This window comes from Mauremys mutica, chromosome 21 (genome assembly GCF_020497125.1).
Source record: "Mauremys mutica isolate MM-2020 ecotype Southern chromosome 21, ASM2049712v1, whole genome shotgun sequence".
In the NCBI taxonomy this organism is placed as follows: domain Eukaryota; kingdom Metazoa; phylum Chordata; order Testudines; family Geoemydidae; genus Mauremys; species Mauremys mutica.
The window spans coordinates 4,816,818-4,835,636 of NC_059092.1; the positions used below are offsets into that span (position 1 = coordinate 4,816,818).

Sequence of the window (18,819 nt, forward strand, 5' to 3'; positions counted from 1 at the left end):
GGTACTTATGTGGCCCCATCACCATAGTATCGGAGGCTGCGCCTCACAGTGTCTAACCTATTTCTCCTCCCAGCCCCTTGGCGAGGTAAAGCAGGGTTGTTATCCCCATTGTACAGGGGGGGCACTGAGGCACACACAAACCAAAGGCTGGATCTTCAAAGGTATTTAGGCACCTCATGAGATTTTCAAAGACACTTAGGTTTGGTGCTTTGTAAACCCCACTAGATGCCTGGCTGTATCTTTGGGTGCCTAAAAACCTTAACAATTCTGTCCTTAAAGCACTGGGCTAGGGTCAGAGAGGAAGTCCCCGGGGGACTAGAACCCAGGTCCTTCAGGGCTAGCTCCCTATCCAGCAGCTCTGATAGATGGGAGCAAAACCAAGGCAGCCAGTTCTCTGAGACTTCAGCAAATGGTCCCAGGATGGATGCCATGGCTGACAGCATGAAAAGCAGCACCACGGTTAGGAAGGCTGGAAAATGAGAGTAGCTCACTTCACTCCCAAGGGGTGGCAGGTTCTGCCCATGCTGGGATGCAGAGCAATGGCTGCTGTGCAATTTTACATTTTAACTGAAAACCATTGTGTTCAGCCATGTTTGTTCTGAATTAGAGAAAAGGAAGGAATGAAAAGCTGTTGTATGACTATCAGGTGTGTTTATGCCTCAAATTTCTAGGATTTCAACTGTATTCAGGCCAATTCCAGAACAAAGACAGAAACTGCATCCACAGAGTCCATAAAGTCAGTGATTATTGTCATGATTTGCATTATTCACTAGATAATTATCTTCATATAAAAACATACCTGTTTTTCTCCACCAAAGACACAGCCTGGTACCCCAACAATGCGCTGGCTACTCTGCCTAGCAACAAGTCTCATCTAGCCAATTGAAAAATCACATTCTGTTCAAGCTCCTCTGCCAATGACAGCGACAGAGGAAGAGGGGTTTGTCGACTGGCCAAGATGGTCACTCAATCACAAAAATACACCAATGGGAAAAATCAGGCAGGGCCCACCCACATGGCTATCCTGCCTAGCAACTCCTCACTAAGTGGCTAAGGCCCAGTTTAAAAAAAAAAAGGGATTTAGGGATTTAGCCCATCAGGAAGGGAAGTCAGGTGATTGACAGACCAATATTAACCCCTGGTGGAGGGCAGGTTTCATGCCTTTCCCCTGACTCTGGGATGAGTTGCAGACCAGACACTCACTGAGTGGTAATGGATGAGTCAGGGGGCCTCAGGCCCTGGGAAGGGGTTTAGCCCTCCCCCACTCTAGAGAACACAAGCGTCTCTTCCCTACCTCTAAGACTCCTCATCATGCAGCCTTTCCCTTCCTGTCTGCTCCTGGATCTCACTGCATCGCCCCCAGCACCCCCAGGCCTCCCACAATGGCAGCCTCCATCACCCATTCATCTGCCTCTCCCACAAGCACCTTGGCTCTTTCTTCCCCGGCTCACTTATGCCTGGTTCACCGCTCCAGACTAATCGAAAAGGCCACAGCGCTCTCCTTCAAATCCCTCCGCAAGACCCACTTCCACCATGCCACAGAATAACCATCATGCTGCTTTTCTCTCTTGTACTGCCCCTCATCCAAGCGCAGCAGAGCTTAAATATATCAATGAATGAAGCTTCACAGCCCCTGTTCTCCCCATGACAGGACAGCTGCTCTGGGGTGAATGTGACTTGACTATCTTCTTTCATACGCATCACAAATCAAAACCTAGATTGTCCAGCCCTCCGACTGCTGCTTTATCAAGGGTAGCAAGTTGGTGCAGTCCACCCTCCAATCTTCACTATAAAAACATTTAGCTTTATTTCCAACCATAGTTCTTACCTGCGATTTTATCTTACACATAGAGAAGGTTCAAAGCAAATCTGATTAACAAGAGACAGAAAATGTGCTGGTAGAATGTAGGATGAGATATTGAGCAATACAACATTTCTGTTCCCACCCTCTGTTGCCCTATTATAAAACTAAAGCTATGTATAAAAACCACTTTGACTACCTGGTCCAACATAGTCAAAAGAGCAACTGCTCCAGTAGAGATTCCTGGATACCAAGAAGTGTTTGTGGCTAGAAAGTCCAGCGTGATATGCGAGTGGGAACTTTCAAACATTGTAATGAATAAATGGAAGTTTAAGTTTAGTTACTGAATGAAACCCAGGCTATGTCTACACAGTGAAAGAAAAGCGCTGGTTTCTGTACTCAGTTACTTCCACAGGGTCTGAGAGTGTTTACATTTGCAGCACTTCCATCGCCCACGAGAGCAGCACACTGGGGGCAGCTATCCCAATATAGGTCTTTGTAGGAAGCAGGGGGTGAGCGCAGGGTCCCAGCGGTGGATCGTTTTCTCTGTGGAGCACCATGGTCACTTGGCCAGATGAGCACTTGCACAAAAAAAAACAGGAAGGGGAGTTTCAAAGTTCCCACTGGCTTTACAGGGGAGGGGCGGACTTCTGTTTATTTAGAACAGCAGAGCTGCTGGCCAGAGTGATCGCCCTAGGCACTGTGGGATATCCTCTGGAGGCTAAAAGCTGTTTACACAGGAAGAATGTGTCTCCACTTGCACATCACCTCAAAAGGATCAGCGGTAAGAACTGCACGCTGCTCGTCAAGGTGGTTTTCTGTTTGCAGTTAAACTTTCATCACTGGCAAGTTTAGACGCTCCCACAGTTTTTGTGCAAAACAGGAACTTTTTGTGCTTTAAATGGCAAGTGGAGACATGCCCCAAGAGCTCAGAGTCTGCAGACATTCCACTAACAATGTGTCCCTGAGGACGGCTTCAGCATAACAGGCCTTAGCCAGAGAAACTAATGATGATGATCCCTGAAATTCAATGAAGAGGGATTTTCAGAAGCCTCCAATCCAATCACACGGGCAGGACTGACAATGGCTTTCTTTCTCCTCCGCTCTGCTCTTGTCTTGGTTTGCTCCTAAGGAGGAATGTTCTCTGTCCCATTCTCTGTAGGCTGGATCAAAGTTCTCTGAATCTGTCCATTTGACCCATCCTTTAAAATATGACAAAGTCAAACAAAGACGTTATGAACAGTCAGTTACTAACAATCAAATGGCTGGTACATTTACCTATCACCTGCTAGAGTTCTCTTTCTTAGAGTTTGTTTTCTTATTCATTATGAGGAAGTATTATAATACTTATTAATGTTCTTCCCCACTTAGAACAAAAGTGTAAGTTATAGTGTCAGGCATAATTTTTTCCTATAAAAAGTGACCAGTTTGCTGGACGGATCTTAGACTTCGTAACTAGCTAATTTCACATCATCTTAAACTGTGTAATGCCATAAAGATATAAGATAAACCCGGCATAAAACAGCAACTGTTCTAGAGATGCCCATTTCCAAACCAAATATGCTGGAAGGGAGACAAGGAACCAACTTGTGTTGATGGAAGAGACAAGCTTTCGAGCTTCCCAGAGCTCTCCTTCAGGTCTGGGAAAGATCACCAGGGTGTAACAGCTAAAGGTGGGACCGATTGTTAAGCATAGGAGGTTAACACATGTTGCAATAAACCATTTAAACAAAGTGGGCAATTAACACCTCTGCAAGTCAGAGGACAAAGCAGGGTTAGTAGGTTACAAATGATTACTAAGGGCTAGTCTACACAGGCAATGGTAAAAACGCTGCTGCGGCAGCACTTTAATGTGACTGGCGTGGTCACGGCAGAGCCCTGGGGGAGAGCTCTTCCAGTACTCTAAAAAAAACTCACCTCCACAAGGGGTGTAGCTACCAGCCAGTGTAGACAAGCCCTTAGTATCTAGCAGAGGTATGAATTTAAGGAAAAGTCTACACTTAAACAGCTGCACCTGAGCTGCTGTAGCGCTTTAGTGAAACACTACTACGCCGACGGGAGAGCTTTATGCACAGCCCAGGTAACTGGCTCTGTTGCTTTCAGGGCCTTGCACAGTCAGAATGTGCATGTGTAAGTGTGGGGGGAAGAGTCAAGTCTTTGGTATCCCCTAAGGTAGGTATTTTTCCCATTTTACAGACGCACAAAGTAAGGCATAATTACCCAGATCCTCCAAGGTATTTAGGCTCCAAACTTCCATTGAAATCAGGAGCCTAAATACCTTTAAAATCAATGGACATTAAGAGCCTAAATACTTTTGAGGATCTGGACCACAATGTTTCAGTGGCTTGCTCCAAAGTCTCTCTCTCTCTCTCTCTCTCTCTCTCTCTCTCTCTCTCTCTCTCTCCCCGCAAGCAGACATAGCCATGGCAGAAACACTCAAGCAAACCCCTGCTCCAGGTGCTTGTGCATAGTAAATAAAAGACCAGACAACTTACCCCTGTCTCCTGTGCAGCTGCAAAGAAAAAGGAATCTGTTCAGAAAACAGTCTGCTGCATTTTGTATTGACGTGTTTCTGTATTAATGTCCCATGGAAAAGTCCTGCCCTTAGATGTCTGCACAGCTCTCTGCGATTCAGTGGGGCCATGTGGGTGCACATCCACAGAACATGGCCCCCCTGAGCAGTAACTGCGCTTTCCACTACACTTAGCGGCATCTTGAGGAATCACCCTACTGGGAGAGGAAGGTGGTTAGGTGACAATGCTAATCCAGTGTGATTTTTGGGCTCTAACAATGCTTTACACTGATACAGCACCTAACCGTAAGGATTTCAAAGAGTTTTGCAAACAGCAAACCACACAGCCCTATAAGGGGGGCATTATGTCAAACAGCTACTCTATGGCACAGGGAAATTGAGCGATTTGCCAAAATTCACACCTCTGGTCATCTCGGCAGAGCTGAGACTATTATCCAGGAGTCCTGATTTCCAGTCCCCAGCTATAACCAATAACCAGCGTTCTCTCTTGCACCTGAGAACATGTTCTTCTCTTGGTCGATAAATGATGGGGCAAAACTGAAACGCTTATTTCTGCAGCAATAACAGGTTCTGAGTAGAGTCCAAACTCCCGTTCCATTAACATCACTGCTCCCCCAGCGAATGAAAATGGAACTTCGTAAGCACTTATCAGATACAAGCAGGAAAGATCATCAGTAGGGGAGAACTGGTCTGGGTTGCTTGGAGAATGGGAACAGCTGGTATTTCTAGCCCCTGGGGAATCTAGCCTGGGAAAAAAGCTGGTTTTGGCCATGAGTTGGGGAGGGAGAGAATCCTCCCAAGCTGGGCAGGGGGCATGTCCACTGCAGCTGGTGCTATAGCACAGCACCCTGGACTCCCTGGGACCAGCCAGTTCACCTCGTAAACTAGGTCAAATTTAGGGCCAGCAGATCTTAAACGCAACCCTGTAAAGAAGAGAGATTTAGACTCTCACAGGGATTCTTGGTTTGAAGAAGCAATTCCAGTTACAGATTGGCATGTTCCAGGGTGAAACAAAGACCAATGTGCCGAATACGAACTCGGCCAGTCTGACCCCTTTAGAGACCCTTTGACGGGTTTCACAGGTCCCACGCTTTTCTGACTTACGTGTTCTTTCATCTTTCCTCTTCTTCCTCCACCATAAAAAGCACGCTGCTCCAGCCACCACAGCTATAAGTGCAAGGATAATTATCACTGCTATCCCTGTGTCAGAAAGGCCTCTTTTTACACAAACTGCATCAGAAGTGGCTGTTCCGGCCTTTCCTTCTGTCATCCCTTTCTCTTCACACCTAAGATGAAGGAAGACATGTTAGTAAACATGTCAGCGTATCCGCAGCCTTCTCATGGTCTCGGGGCACCCGTCATTCCACCAGGTGGATTCCTTAATATAGTGGATCAATATGACAAGACCCCATCCAGGTTCTGGGCCTGATCCTGCAGTCTGTGGACCGGCCAAACTCCCACTCATGTCAAGGCTGCAGGATTGGGCCCTTTGAGCAGTAGAAGCCTTCACATTGGAAGTTTTTTTTACCTGCCCACACCTCAGTGTAGGGTTCTGTGTTTTTAATGCTGGTGTCACTGACGTACCCAGGCAGCACAGGAAGTGGTGCTCCCGCGCTGACGCGGGCACTCCTCAGCCAATCATCCATTGCAGAGCAAACCCTGAGCGAAGGGCCAGATTCACCACTGCTCTACAGTCCTTTCCCACTGTTTGTGGGACAGGGAGGGGGCATGGCCAGGGAAGTTCTGCACCTCATTAGTGGCCTGTAGGGGGTCATGGCCACTGGTAGGCCTCAGAACTGACCTAGCCTGCGTCAGGGGCTCAACTGGCCCCCAGCTGCCCATGCCAAGGAGGCAGAAAGGTCTTTAGGACGTGGTGGATAATCGAAGGAGGAGCTGGTTTTCAAGTCTTTCTATTTGCAAACACTGCCCGCTGCTGTGTGGCCACAGGGCTCTCTGGCCATGGAACTGGGGCTGTTACACTGCATGGGTGGCCAGCCCCAGTATGGCCCAGGGCCTGGTTCCACGCAGTCTCTCTGCCATGTCACTGGGCTCTGTGTACTGAAAATCTGGCAGAGGGGGCTGCAGTTGGAATCCACCGGCCATCCCATGTCACGTTTATGAACAGCCCTGAGGTGAATCCAGTCCTCACGGAGAGGGCCCAGGGTACGGAAAGGGATTCCTGGGGAAAGGATTCCCCAACACACAGCTCACAGGTTTGCTGGCTTAAGGTTACATTTCCCAGTTGCTCAACTTCAGGGCATCTCTAACCAGGTCTGATATAGCCGCAAAATTCAGGTACAAAGAAATAATGATAAATGAAAGGAGAAAACGCACTGTGTAAAGTCAGTGCAAGGGAAAAGGCCATGTGTAGTCAGAGTCACCTACTTGGTCCATGGCTGACAGGCCAGTGACATGTTGGTTGCTGAGAAGGTTCCATCAGGGCAAACCTCACATACGTTGTCACTGAATTCTGTGCCTATAAAACAGGACAACATAATGGGATTATTGCCTAAAGGAGCTTTGATTCAGAAAGGTCTCCAGCCACATCTCCCCACTCTCACCACCACCACCATCAGGTTGCAGACCCATCTTGGTCAGTTCAGGAGTTAGCACTTTAAAAATAGATCTGCTCTGGTGTTTTATTCCTGCCCTGTACTTAAATCTGTCAGTATTAATAGAGCATAAGCACATGGGGGGAAATGCACCTCCTGCTGCCCCACATACCTGGGCTATTACAAGGGCCAATATCAAAAAAGGAACAGTCAGACTCAAAATAATGGTGCCAAGTTGTGTAATAGCACAAAAGCTGCAACACAGAAGTGAGGAGGTTAAATGCCCAAAGGACACTGATAAGGCATGAAGATAAGGCAGCTGGAATATGAAAATATTTAGGATTTATCCCGCTGTGATACCAATTCATGCTGGGATGTGGTCAGTGCTCACAGGCTAAGCAGGTGCTGGCTGGGAGACATGGGTGAAATCCTGGGACACTCTCTCAATCCATTGTCTTCAGAGGGGCCAGGATTACACCCCAAATGTGTCTGGAAGTGATGCTGCCACCTACTAATTCTACCCCAGGTATCCAAACACTATGGTGATGGGTCATGTAGGCAGACAGATACACTGGTGCAAGGAGAAGCTGAGGTGCTGCTGGCTTTCATATCAGATGTAAACCTGAGGTCCCTGTGCCTTGGAAATCCCATGGACACATCTCCTAACCAAATTCACGTTTGAGGAATTATATTCCACTTACCTACATTCCACTTGTAATTAACTGAATATAATATTCTTCACCTTCTGACCTACCTGGTGCAAGGCTGTGAACTCTTAAATAGCTGTCTGCCCCACCCCCTGATGGCCACATTTCAGGGCTGGATGAAATTATCAGTGAGTATAGCCTGGAGATCATTTTATTACCTTTGGAAAGAGCTTGGAATGATCTCCAGGCTATACTCGGGGATAATTTCATCCAGCCCTGAATGTCATGTATGTGAAGTTTTATTCTGAAGCCTCCAATTCCATATGGCCCTGGTAGAGGGAACAGGGGGGAGGACACTCAGGTTTTGGGACTTGGACTTGCAGACCTACGTGTATATTAGGTTGACTTACAGCCACTGCAGCAATTACCCTGGTGGTGCATGTCCACACTACCCTCCTTGGGCCAGTGGTGCATGTCCTCACCAGGAGGGCTTCCACTGACCTAAGAGGGGCAGTGTGGGGAGCAGAGAGCCCGGTCTCCCAGCTCTGCAGGTTGCTCCGTGCAAGGAGTCTGGCTGCCGCACAGGTTCCTGGGTTCCTGGCGGGCTGCCTAACCCCGTCCCCTGTTGACACTCACACAATGAGGTCCCTTCCTAGAGTATCATTGTAAGGTGCCTGTTTGCCTTTTCCTGCCATTCTCTGCAACCTCCCTTTCTGTCACAGTGTAGAAATGCTACTGAACAGCCTGGGTGATGTGTGAATGGAACAACACCACACACTCTGCTTTTCGACAGCAGTTCCCACTCCCAGGATCTCAAAGTGCCAGGCTCTCAGGGTGTTAAGCTCACATCACTCCACTCAGTATCCACCTTTGAAACACACGCCTGGCTGGACAGTCACACTCATTAGTCATTAGAGCTGAGGTGGGCAAACTACGGCCCATGGGCTGGATCTGGCCCGTCAGGGATTTGGGTTCGGCCTGCGGGATTGCCCCCCGTGGTGCCGCAGGCCCTGCAACACTCTCTGAAGCGGCCGGCACCACGTCCTTGCAAGGACCAAGGCAAAACAGAAGTTATGTTGCCTTACCAGATATTTTCACCATAGAGCCAGGGAGGCAGATGGTGGAGGCACTACACATTTCACAGTCCCCGCCTACAGGGTGCCTGCAGAAATCCCCCGGGGCGCAGCCGCACACGGTGTTCTTCGTATACGTGCATTTTTCTTTTACCATCAGTCTAGCTCCTAAAGGAACGTTACATGCATCACAAATACATTTACACGGGACAGATACAAAACCCAATGTGCACCCCCAGTTATGATGACTCCATTTACAAGTGTTGCCATATAAATAAAACCATCTGGAGCCTGACTCTCTGCTGCCCTACACCTTGTGTTGTATTAACATTTGTGCAAAGGGTGCATGCAAAATGCTACCAAATCAGCTTTGCACCCACTCTGCATTCATCTGCACAGGTATAAATAATGACAAAGGCGGTGGAGAATCAGGTTCCCAGTAGCCACATATAAAGGACCACATCCTCCAGTCCAGTTGGCCACTGGAGGAGCAGTCCACTGTAGTGGGATTTTGGAGTGGTCATAACACCTGCTACACAACCCCTCCTCCTGGCTGCCCAACTGGTCCCCATGTACTGGAACGGCCTTTGGGGGCCATAGGCAGCTGATGTAAACTAGAGCAGCCTGCAGCCCGTTCTAATTCATGCTGGGGACCAGACCTTGATGACCCCATGAACAGAGGAATGCAATGGTTATTGTCACTCATGTCACTCCCGCCTCCTGAGGTACGTGCGTGTTCCTTGGCCACAGCTCAGGATCTGGGATCTGAAATGGAAAGTTATAACCTTCCCTGTGTACAATCCAGATCCTGAGGCTGAAGTGCTGCTGCTCTAGGACAAGGGATACCATCTGAAATGTCTGATTATAATTATTGTTTATTGTGTTTGTTCTACTTCTGCTAAATCTAGAGATCCACTTTCCTGCTGAGAAGACTCTCCCGCGATGATTCCACAGACCTTAATCAGTGGAAGACTTGTGACTAATGGACTATGCCAGAAATCTCCACTTCAGTGATTTGCCCAAGACTGCAATGGACTCAGTAAGAGAGCTGTGAGCAAAACCCAGGTCTCTGGACTTCCAGTCCTGTGCCCTTTTGTATGTGTGAGCCAGGAGAGACAACTCAGAAAAAACTAATTAAAATCCACCCCACCCCACCCCACACACAGAGCAGCTCCTTACCAGCATCACAGACTTTACATCTCATGCATTCGTTTAGGCCATTGGGATGCTCTGTATATGTGTCACTCACACATGGCATACAAGTTGTGCTGCTACTTTGTGTACAATGTTTGACAACTCTGGTCCCTAAAGCAAACAAAACAATTCAATATATTAGCCTGGTTTACACAGGAGCTAATCCTGTGTAAACCAGGCTAATATATTTAATGCATTAATACAGAGATTGCAAAAGCAAGTAATTATGCATGACAAATGCACATGCTATTTGTGTAGCTTTTACATGTTGCACACACCACCACTAGAAATAAAAGGTAAATGTCTCAGAACTAGATTGCCAGACCTGAAATCCTCTATTTCTGCACAACACAGGTACAGCACAGACAGAAACAATCTCAGAACTCACACCCCTCCCTTATCAGTAGGATCCCTAGTACAGTCATGCTCAGATTCTGTAAAAGACACGGGACCTTTGACAGATCCGTGTGTCCTCACTGTGCCTAGTCAGGATTGTGGCCCTCTAAAAGATGCAGTTTTGAGTAGTTCCTCCTAGGGGGGTGGAGAATCCTCAGGAGAAGCCAGTGACTGGAGGGATCCTATGACCAGAAAGCGCCAGGGGACTAAGGAAGTCAGGTGGCTGCCTGTGGCCAGGCCTATCCTACTGTAAGAGGTAGATTGAGAGGTGAGGGGCTGGGGCAGGGCTGGTGTTCACAGCAGCCTGCTGGGCAGCGGCCTGGGGCAGGGCTGTGGCTGGGGCGGGGCTGGCAGAGGTCCCTGTGCGGAGGAATGATCAGTAGGATCCTGATACAAGGTGACTGAGGGGCTGGGGAAGGGCTGGGGGATCCCGGATGCAGGGCAAAGGCTGAATACAGTGAATCCTACTGGGGACAGTGTAGTGACTGTTACAGTCAATCAGGGCAGAGATCTGGGTCCTGGGCAGTCAGGCCTAGAGATTGAAACGAGAGTTCAGCCGACCGGTTAGAGCTGGGCCCAGCGGGGCAGGGTCCAGGAACAAGCCAGGGTCAGTGCTGGAGTGACAGAAGCCAAGTGCAGGAGCCGGAGGGTAAAGTGGGGTTGTAGTCAGAAGGTGCAGCCAAGGGTCAGAAGCCAAAGGGTTAACCAGAGTCACAGTCGGGAGGCGCAGCCCAGGGTCGGGGGTGGGGGTCCGAAGCCAGGACAGGGTGGGGTCAGGACGGGAAGCCGGCTGGAGCAGGGCTAGGACACAGCAGGAGCAAGGACTAGACACGGAGCAGGGCAGGCCCAGCTGCAGGCAGGGTGCGCATCGAGCAGCCGCTGCTCGGCTGTGGGTGCCAGGCTGCTGTGCAGGAGTCAGAACTGCTGATCCAGCAGCCACTCCGGTGCTGTGGCTGCCCCGTCAGTTCCAAAGCCATGCAACTCGGCTTCCTGGTTCCCCAGCAGCCAAGCTAGGCAAGGGAGCAGGCCAGCCGCTGGTCCTGCCTGACCTGGCCTCTGAGGACGAGAGGTGTTACGGAGAGAGTGACTTGCCCAAAGTATCACAGTACGTCTCCTTCTGGATCCCCTGTGTCCCAGGCCACAGGAACCATCCTCTCTATGTCCTCCACTGGCAGGTGAGTAACAAGCAGTGAGATGTTTACATGGACAGATCTGTGTCCTCACCACCAGTCAGATTCACAGTAATAGAGGTGAGCAAGCTTTCCGGAAGAGGCCGGACAATTGGACTCTCTAGGGAAGGGTCATGATTTTTAAAGAAGCAATCAGATAGACCTACCTGCGCTGCACATGGGACAGCATTCGCCATATGTTTCATATTCGCCCAGGTCACATTGTAGAGCTTCTGAATGAGGTAGTTGTGTTATCAAGAAAACGACAAAAATCTTTAGGGAAGAAGAGAAGAAAGTTTCTGATTCGTATCATGCAGGCTCAGTAGCAGACGGGGAAGGGCTGGTAGCACTGTGGCACTGATTAGTGCTGTGATGCTTTTGCCTGAACCCCTTTGAGTCCCTCAAGTTCAAGGTGGGGATTCAATAGTGACAACACTCCTAGCAAGCTCTTCTCAACCCGCACCCGGATGCACTGAGCGCTAGTGTATACAGAGCAGCTTCCATCTCCTCTCTCACACCGCTACAGAGACACCTCTGAAATCAACAGGAGCTGGGGGCACTGTTCAGGAAGTGCTCAGCACACTGCAGGATCAGGCCCCTTAAGTGTCTTTTGATGTCTCCTTTGCAGTAGGAAGCAGCATTCACACACTGCATGTTACTGCAATAACTTCAGTGACCCATGAGCATGTGCCTCACTCGTGTCTGGGTATAAGCGTCATGTGCTGAGTTGCTCTCTCCTGACACTGAACAAGGAGCTATTAGAACAAGGAAAATAACAACATCCCTGCGGCTAGCTAGAGCCTTCCCCGGCCCCATCTGCTTCCTGGTTCCTCCTGCTAGTTTTAAAGAAACCCTGCACAACCTCACCGCGCTCTGTGTAGCAGACCAAGACTGAACTAAGGGTGCAGCTGGAGCTGCAGCCTGTCTGTGTGCGGGGAAAGCATGTTCAAAGTCAGACTGTGAGGAGGCTAACCTGGAATCTAAAGGTCTTTTCTGCAGCCTTGCAAGACCCAAACGTGATGTCTAAGTGTTGTCAGGAGTTTTGCCATTTATTTCAATAGGACTTGAGAGGATCAGCTTCTGACCAGTTGTTGCGAAGCAATTCTCTAAGGAGGGCCATATTTTGGGAGTTTACTGTGCCCACGCTACATACACCAACATCAGAGATCATCTGAAAGCTTATTTCATGTATGTTTAGCTGGGGTATGATGTGGAGCTGTCAAATGGTGCCGTAAGCCGTTAGGCGAGGTGAAACAATGGTACCAAAATGAGAAAGTGTCACTTTTTCCACAGTTCCAGACACACTGCAACATGACTGTGACTACAGTGTTTAATCATAGACTTAATGGTCCCTTCTGACCTTAATGATCAACTAGTCTGTCCTCCTGCACAACGCAGGCCACAGAATCTTACCCACCCAGTCCTGTAGCAAACCCCTAACCTATGTCTAAGGTAAGGTAATAATTGGACTGAGCTATCCCTCAAATCATGGTTTAAAGACCTCAAGGTGCAGAGAATCCTCCAGTGACCTGTGCCCACGCTGCAGAGGAAGGCGAAAATCCTCCAGAGCCTCTGCCAATCTGCCCTGGAGGAAAATTCCTTCCCGACCCCAAATATGGCAATCAGCTAAACCCTGAGCATGTGGGCAAGACTCACCAGTCAGACACCCAGGAAAGAATTCTCTGTAGTAACTCAGATCCCACCCCATCTAACATCCCATCCCAGGCCACTGGGCATATTTATCGCTAATAATCAAAGATCAATTAATTGCCAAAATTAGGCTATCCCATCACACCATCCCCTCCATAAACTTATGAAGCTTAGACTTGAAGCCAGACATGTCTTTTGACCCCACTACTCCCCTTGGAAGGCTGTTCCAGAACTTCACTCCTCTGATGGTTAGAAACCTTCGTCTAATTTCAAGAGTAAACTTTCTAATGTCCAGTTTATGTCCATTTGTTCTTGTGTCCACATTGGTACTGAGCTGAAATAATTCCTCTCCCTCCCTGATATTTATCCCTCTGATATATTTCTAAAGAGCAATCATATCTCCCTTCAGCCTTCTTTTGGTTAGGCTAAACAAGCCAAGCTCTTTGAGTCTCCTTTCATAAGACAGGTTTTCAATTCCTTGGATCATCCTAGTAGCCCTCCTCTGTACCTGTTCCAGTTTGAATTCATCCTTCTTAAACATGGGAGACCAGAACTGCACACAATATTCCAGATGAGGTCTCACCAGTGCCTTGTATAATGGTACTAACACCTCCTTATCTTTACTGGAAATACCTCACTTAATGCATCCCAAGACCACATTAGCTTTTTTAACGGCCATATCACATTGGTGGCTCATAGTCATCCTGTGATCAACTAATACTCCAAGGTCTTTCTCCTCCTCTGCTACTTCCAACTGATGCGTCCCCAATTTATTAATCCCTAAATGCATGACCTTGCACTTCTCACTAGTAAATTTCATCTTATTACTATTACTCCAGTTTACAAGGTCATCCAAATCTTCCTCTATGATATCCCAGTCCTTCTCTGTATTGGCAATACCTCCCAGCTTTGTGTCATCCGCAAACTTTATTAGTGCATTCCCACTTTTTGTGCCAAGGTCAGTAATAAAAAGATTAAACAAGATTGGTCTCAAAACCGATCCGTGAGGAACTCCACTAGTAACCTCCTTCCAGCCTGTCAGTTCACCTTTCTGTTTAAGCTAATTTCAACTTCTTAATGTGATGGCTATTGCTTAAAGCTACTAAAGGAGAACGTATTACAAGATTTTTATTGGCTTTGCATGGGCAAGTTTTGTTTTTTTCCAGAAATGATTAAGATGTTTAGCATATGGCAAAAATCACCATTTTCCAATGTACTGACATGAAATCTTTTCACATTGCATATTCTTAATAGTCAATGTATTTCACAAGTGATAATAGCTGTCTGTATTTTGACTTGAAATTTACTGACCAGATCAGTCTCACACTGGTCACAGGCTGACCACTACTAGCAGTATACTGGTAATATTAGAAAAAACACTATGGTTCTGCAGTTTCATTCCATGCACAGCATGGCCAAGGTAAGTCTTCCCTTGTTCTGCGCAACACAATACCATTAACCGATGCTATCCAAGCTGCTAGTCCTGTGAAGCAGGAACATAAGGCATCCAAGTGTTTTGTAGATGTTCTTCCGGCAAATGAGCTTGATGAACAGCTTTCAAATGAACAAGTGGTTTTGTATAATGCTGCTCCAATCCTTCAGTCTGAAATAGCCAAAATAAAAGCCACACAATATTACCCTAAGCCGAGACAGTGTAGCTTACAGAGGTCAGCTACTTTGGGGCCCAGTTGGTGCTGGGTTTGTCCTTTGGCTGGCTGATAAAGAGGTATGTAATTCAGCCAACAAGTATCATCCTTCAGAAGATATTCAAAGAAGTTGCCTCTCAATTGCAGAGTGTGCAGTATTCATCTGTTCCCAAATTATCACAACACTAGTGCCATGAGCTAAGAGCATGCAACAAAGGAACCACAGTGTACATCAGAGATGCCTTGGCAGTCATGCAAATGATGCCTGGAGACAAATTCCGCCCATTCAATGAATCGGCTGCTGAGTACTTGAGGCAGGTCCTAAAAGGATTTGGCAAAGCTGATTCTGTAACTGAATCTTTGACAGATATGACAGCAGTAACTATGAAACTGCAGAAAGACGATATTGGACAGGATCTAAGGTTGGATGCAAGAAATACCAGCTGATTGGTGGGTGCCCTGGGCCTCCATGGGAAAAGTTTCTAACCGTGCTTTCCAACAGGCCGCGACTTGTAAAATTCTCTGTGAATATATGGCTCAAGATGCACCTGCGAGTGTAGGAACACACCCAGCACACACACTCCTTCTTGCTGGAGGCGTTTCAACGGTGAAGTAGCAAAGTCCATGACCAGTAGAGGCACTGAAGGAGCCCAAGACTCATACAGTGCTCAAGAGGAAACAGACACAAGGATGATCTATCTGCTCTATGTGCTGATATGGCTTTCGTGTCTCTTGGTGTCCAAGGAACCACAGTAATTAGATCACCTCATACAGATGTTTTGCTCATGGGCATCGGGTATGAAAGGCAGGGGAAGGCAAAGCCCATCCCAACTGCCTGCATGGACCCACCCACACTCCACCCCCACATCCCCTGCTGCTTCCCACTGCGCTCTGCGGCGGCTCCTTCCCATGTGGCTGGGGCCCCAGGCCAGTGGTACCAGAACCAGGGGTCAGGAGGCCATAGTCCTCCCACTTTTTGAAAGTGGGGGAGCCCAGGCAGTGGTGGGGAGCTGCAGTGGACCCTCCACCAGCCCGGGTGCAGAGGGCTGAGAGCAGCCCCTGGCCGTGTCCCCGCCACCGAGGCTCCCTGGCCGCCCGGGGCAGCCGGAGGGTCCGTGACTCCACGCCGGTTCCCCACAACTGCCCACGCGGCGATCCCTGACCCGACCAGAGGGGGCCTCGAGAGCTGCAGCCCAGCCACGGTGAGGAGCTGCAGAGTCGCAGACCCTCCACCTGTACCGGGGGGCAGGGACACGGGCCAGGTGCTCCTCAAGCCCCCTGCACCGCAGGCAGATAGAGGGGTCCACCACTGATCCCCACAGCTGCCTGCCCTGCTCTTATCATGGCCGGGCTGTGGATCCGAGGCTTCCCCCCAGCTGGATCTGGGTCGGGGAGAGCTGCATGGGCAGCTGTGGGGAGCCTGGGTCCTTCCACTTGCCCTGGGCAAGGGGCCCAGGACATGGGCAGGGGGCTGCTTTCGCCTCCACCTCGGGCAGGGTCCCCTGCCCCCACCAACTTTTGGGAGGGCTCCAACGCCCTTGCCCTTGGCTGGGACTACTGGGGGCCGGCCCGTAGACAGGGACTTCAGGCGGCTGGAGCCGGGGTTTGCATCGCCCGCCCACCCGGTGCTCCAGGGCTGGGGGCTGCGCTGCCTGCCCGCTGAGTGCTCCAGTCAGGGGGGCAGGGCCCCAGGCAGAAAGGGCGGGTGGCCAGAGCCTAGCATCCCTGAGCCCACGGTTCACCCACCACCCATGGCTTTGCTCCTTGCTGCTCACTATTTTCCAAAACCAGATTGAAACTGGCACCAATACCAGCAAAACTGCCCAGAGTCGCTTCAGACCTGTGCAGACGATTTGTGACACACTTATTTGTGACTTCTGCCACATACCTCCTGCTGTACACACAGTAACAGGATGTGTCACTGTGTCATCCCTATTTAGTATTGGGAGGGGGAACTCTGTGTTTAATGTGATCAAACAAAGAGCACTCACCACTTCAAAGATCTTGCCAAACTGGGAGAAAGTGATGGACAAGCCACAAATTCTGCAGCAAGGAAGTTGGTAGCAGTCCTGTCTGACCAGCATGAGAAAGAAAGGGAGACCCACAGAGAACCGAATTCCTTGTATCTCAATCGACCCATCAAAAAGGACAAGTCACTGGCCAAAATCTCACCATAAGAGAGTTTGAGGAGCGTGTCAAAGATCATCTTGACAAACAAAGAATGGATGTCCTCTCCCAACCAGATATCAGCTCACCATTGCAACGTGGATGATGAATTACTGTACTTGCTGTATTCTTCAAGGGCCAAATGGCATCGGATCTTCGACATGACTTTATCTGTGCCTGTAGCAGCAGGGGTTGTTGAACAGTTAACTGTGTCTGTAGCCAGAACAATCTTCCCTGGACAGAACTGTGAACAAGCCAAGGCATGGGAGCCTTTGGTAGCACAAGCACATTCAACGGAGATCATAGTGATGAACAAGATGATAATGATGTTGATTAGAAATGTTACCAGCGCTATTACTTTTCCATGATACTTATACAAGCTTATCATCATATTTTGTTTTATCCTTTAGGGTATTGCAGTGATGCTTTGAGGTCACAAAGAAATCAAATTTTATCTCTTGAAATACACAGTCATTCAACTAACAGAAACAAATGCAAATTTCAGAGGTCATTTTAACATCTTTATGGTGTCACTGTTTCTCTCTGTTTCTGTGCTAATGGCACCACTTGACAGCTCCACATGATACTTCATCTTAAAAGTAGACATACAAAGCTTTCAAATGATGTGTATTTGTATAGAGAGACTACAGTAAGAGGACCAAATCGGTGGTGTCTGCTGCTCGCCTATCAGCCCCTCACTACCACTCTCCACATTCTGGGTCAAACTCTGCTCTCATTTAAACCTTGAAGAATTCTACTGACATTAGTCTGGTTGGAATCCAGCCTTTACAGCCTTGGGACATGATCCTACATCCCTGGATCATGTGAGTGCTCAGCTCAGTTTGGGTCTAATCATGTGGATTACAGTGATGGGGTTGGATTCACAAACTGTGGCCTTTGACATTTCAGGTAAAGCTGCTTTCTGTTCTGATTTTTCTAAATCCAGAAGCATGGGGGATACCCTGTTAGCCACTTGGAAATCATTTTCCTTTTTCTTCTAGTATATTCTTTCCCTTTTACCCATGGTGCGCTTTGCTGAGTACTTGGAATACAGTTGAAATTAGCACCAGTTTCAATTTACACTGTGACCCCCAAAATGGAAGGACTGAAATATGATTGGCCATGGAAAGCCCCAAACTGAGACCCAGCAGCCCAGCTTCCGTGTGGGCCAAGCGTTATTCCCTGTGCTGGCCTGTCCCTCAGGTCCTTACAGCCCTGGGAACCCTGGGAGGACTTTTTAAAATCAGTGTCCGTTAAAAAAAACAAAATTCTTCCAATCCACATAATGAAAAGTCAATCCACTTAGACCCCCTGCCCCCAAGCTCCAGGCTGAGTATCCGCTGATGACAACAAACCAAATATCTCTCAGCTGTATTTTTTTCCTACTAAACTAAGGAGGAAAAGTTTTATTTTGAATATTCATTTTTGTTGGCCTTTGCTGTTTCCACCAGATGGAGTCCAACAGCTTCTAAAATGCAGAGAGATTTTCTTGAACAAGGAATAAACCACCTCAAACTCCGCACCGTGTAGTTTGTGTTAGTAAAACGGATAAATGTAAAAAATTCAGCTTCCTGGGATTTTATTATTAGTCATAGTAGATTCCCACAATCCCTCCCTCCCCCCAAAACCTCCCCCCGTGTCTCTGCCGGGTTTGCGGGGCAGGGCCGATCTGTTGGCTCCATTTTATTTCAGGAGCTTTTGGGATCCACTTACCCGGAGCATGGTCCTGAGAACAGACCACAGAGACTGGCTGCTTCTGCCCCCCGTAGGGCATCGAGTCTGACGTCTACAGCTCAGCGCGGCCTCCAGGTCCTGCTGCTGGCCTGAGTGATCCCGGTGCCACCGCCGTGTCCCCGGGTGCCCGCCCCATGGATCCCCCGCGCCCCGCTCCGGGGAGCTCCCGGGCCGCGCGCAGGACACAAGCCCAAAGTTCTGGTCCGGTTCCGACTCTGATCCAGGCCCGACGGCCCCGCAGCAGCAGCCAAGAGACCA

At 48.7% G+C, this 18,819-nt stretch overlaps 1 protein-coding gene across 1 annotated transcript in view; it reads right to left on the bottom strand.

Moving 5' to 3' along the window:
- Window positions 1-728: 728 nt before the first annotated feature.
- LOC123354240 (transcription factor HES-5-like) overlaps window positions 729-18,819 on the bottom strand; it is a 75,425-nt gene continuing 57,334 nt past the window's right edge. Inside the window, exons 5-11 of the mRNA XM_044996069.1 lie at window positions 11,533-11,638; window positions 9,786-9,911; window positions 8,619-8,774; window positions 6,720-6,810; window positions 5,439-5,620; window positions 4,297-4,313; window positions 729-3,003 (exon numbers count right to left, since the gene is read on the bottom strand). Coding sequence (XP_044852004.1) covers window positions 2,929-3,003; window positions 4,297-4,313; window positions 5,439-5,620; window positions 6,720-6,810; window positions 8,619-8,774; window positions 9,786-9,911; window positions 11,533-11,638 — 753 coding nt within the window. The 3' untranslated portion in view covers window positions 729-2,928. The remainder of the gene's footprint in view (window positions 3,004-4,296; window positions 4,314-5,438; window positions 5,621-6,719; window positions 6,811-8,618; window positions 8,775-9,785; window positions 9,912-11,532; window positions 11,639-18,819) is intronic.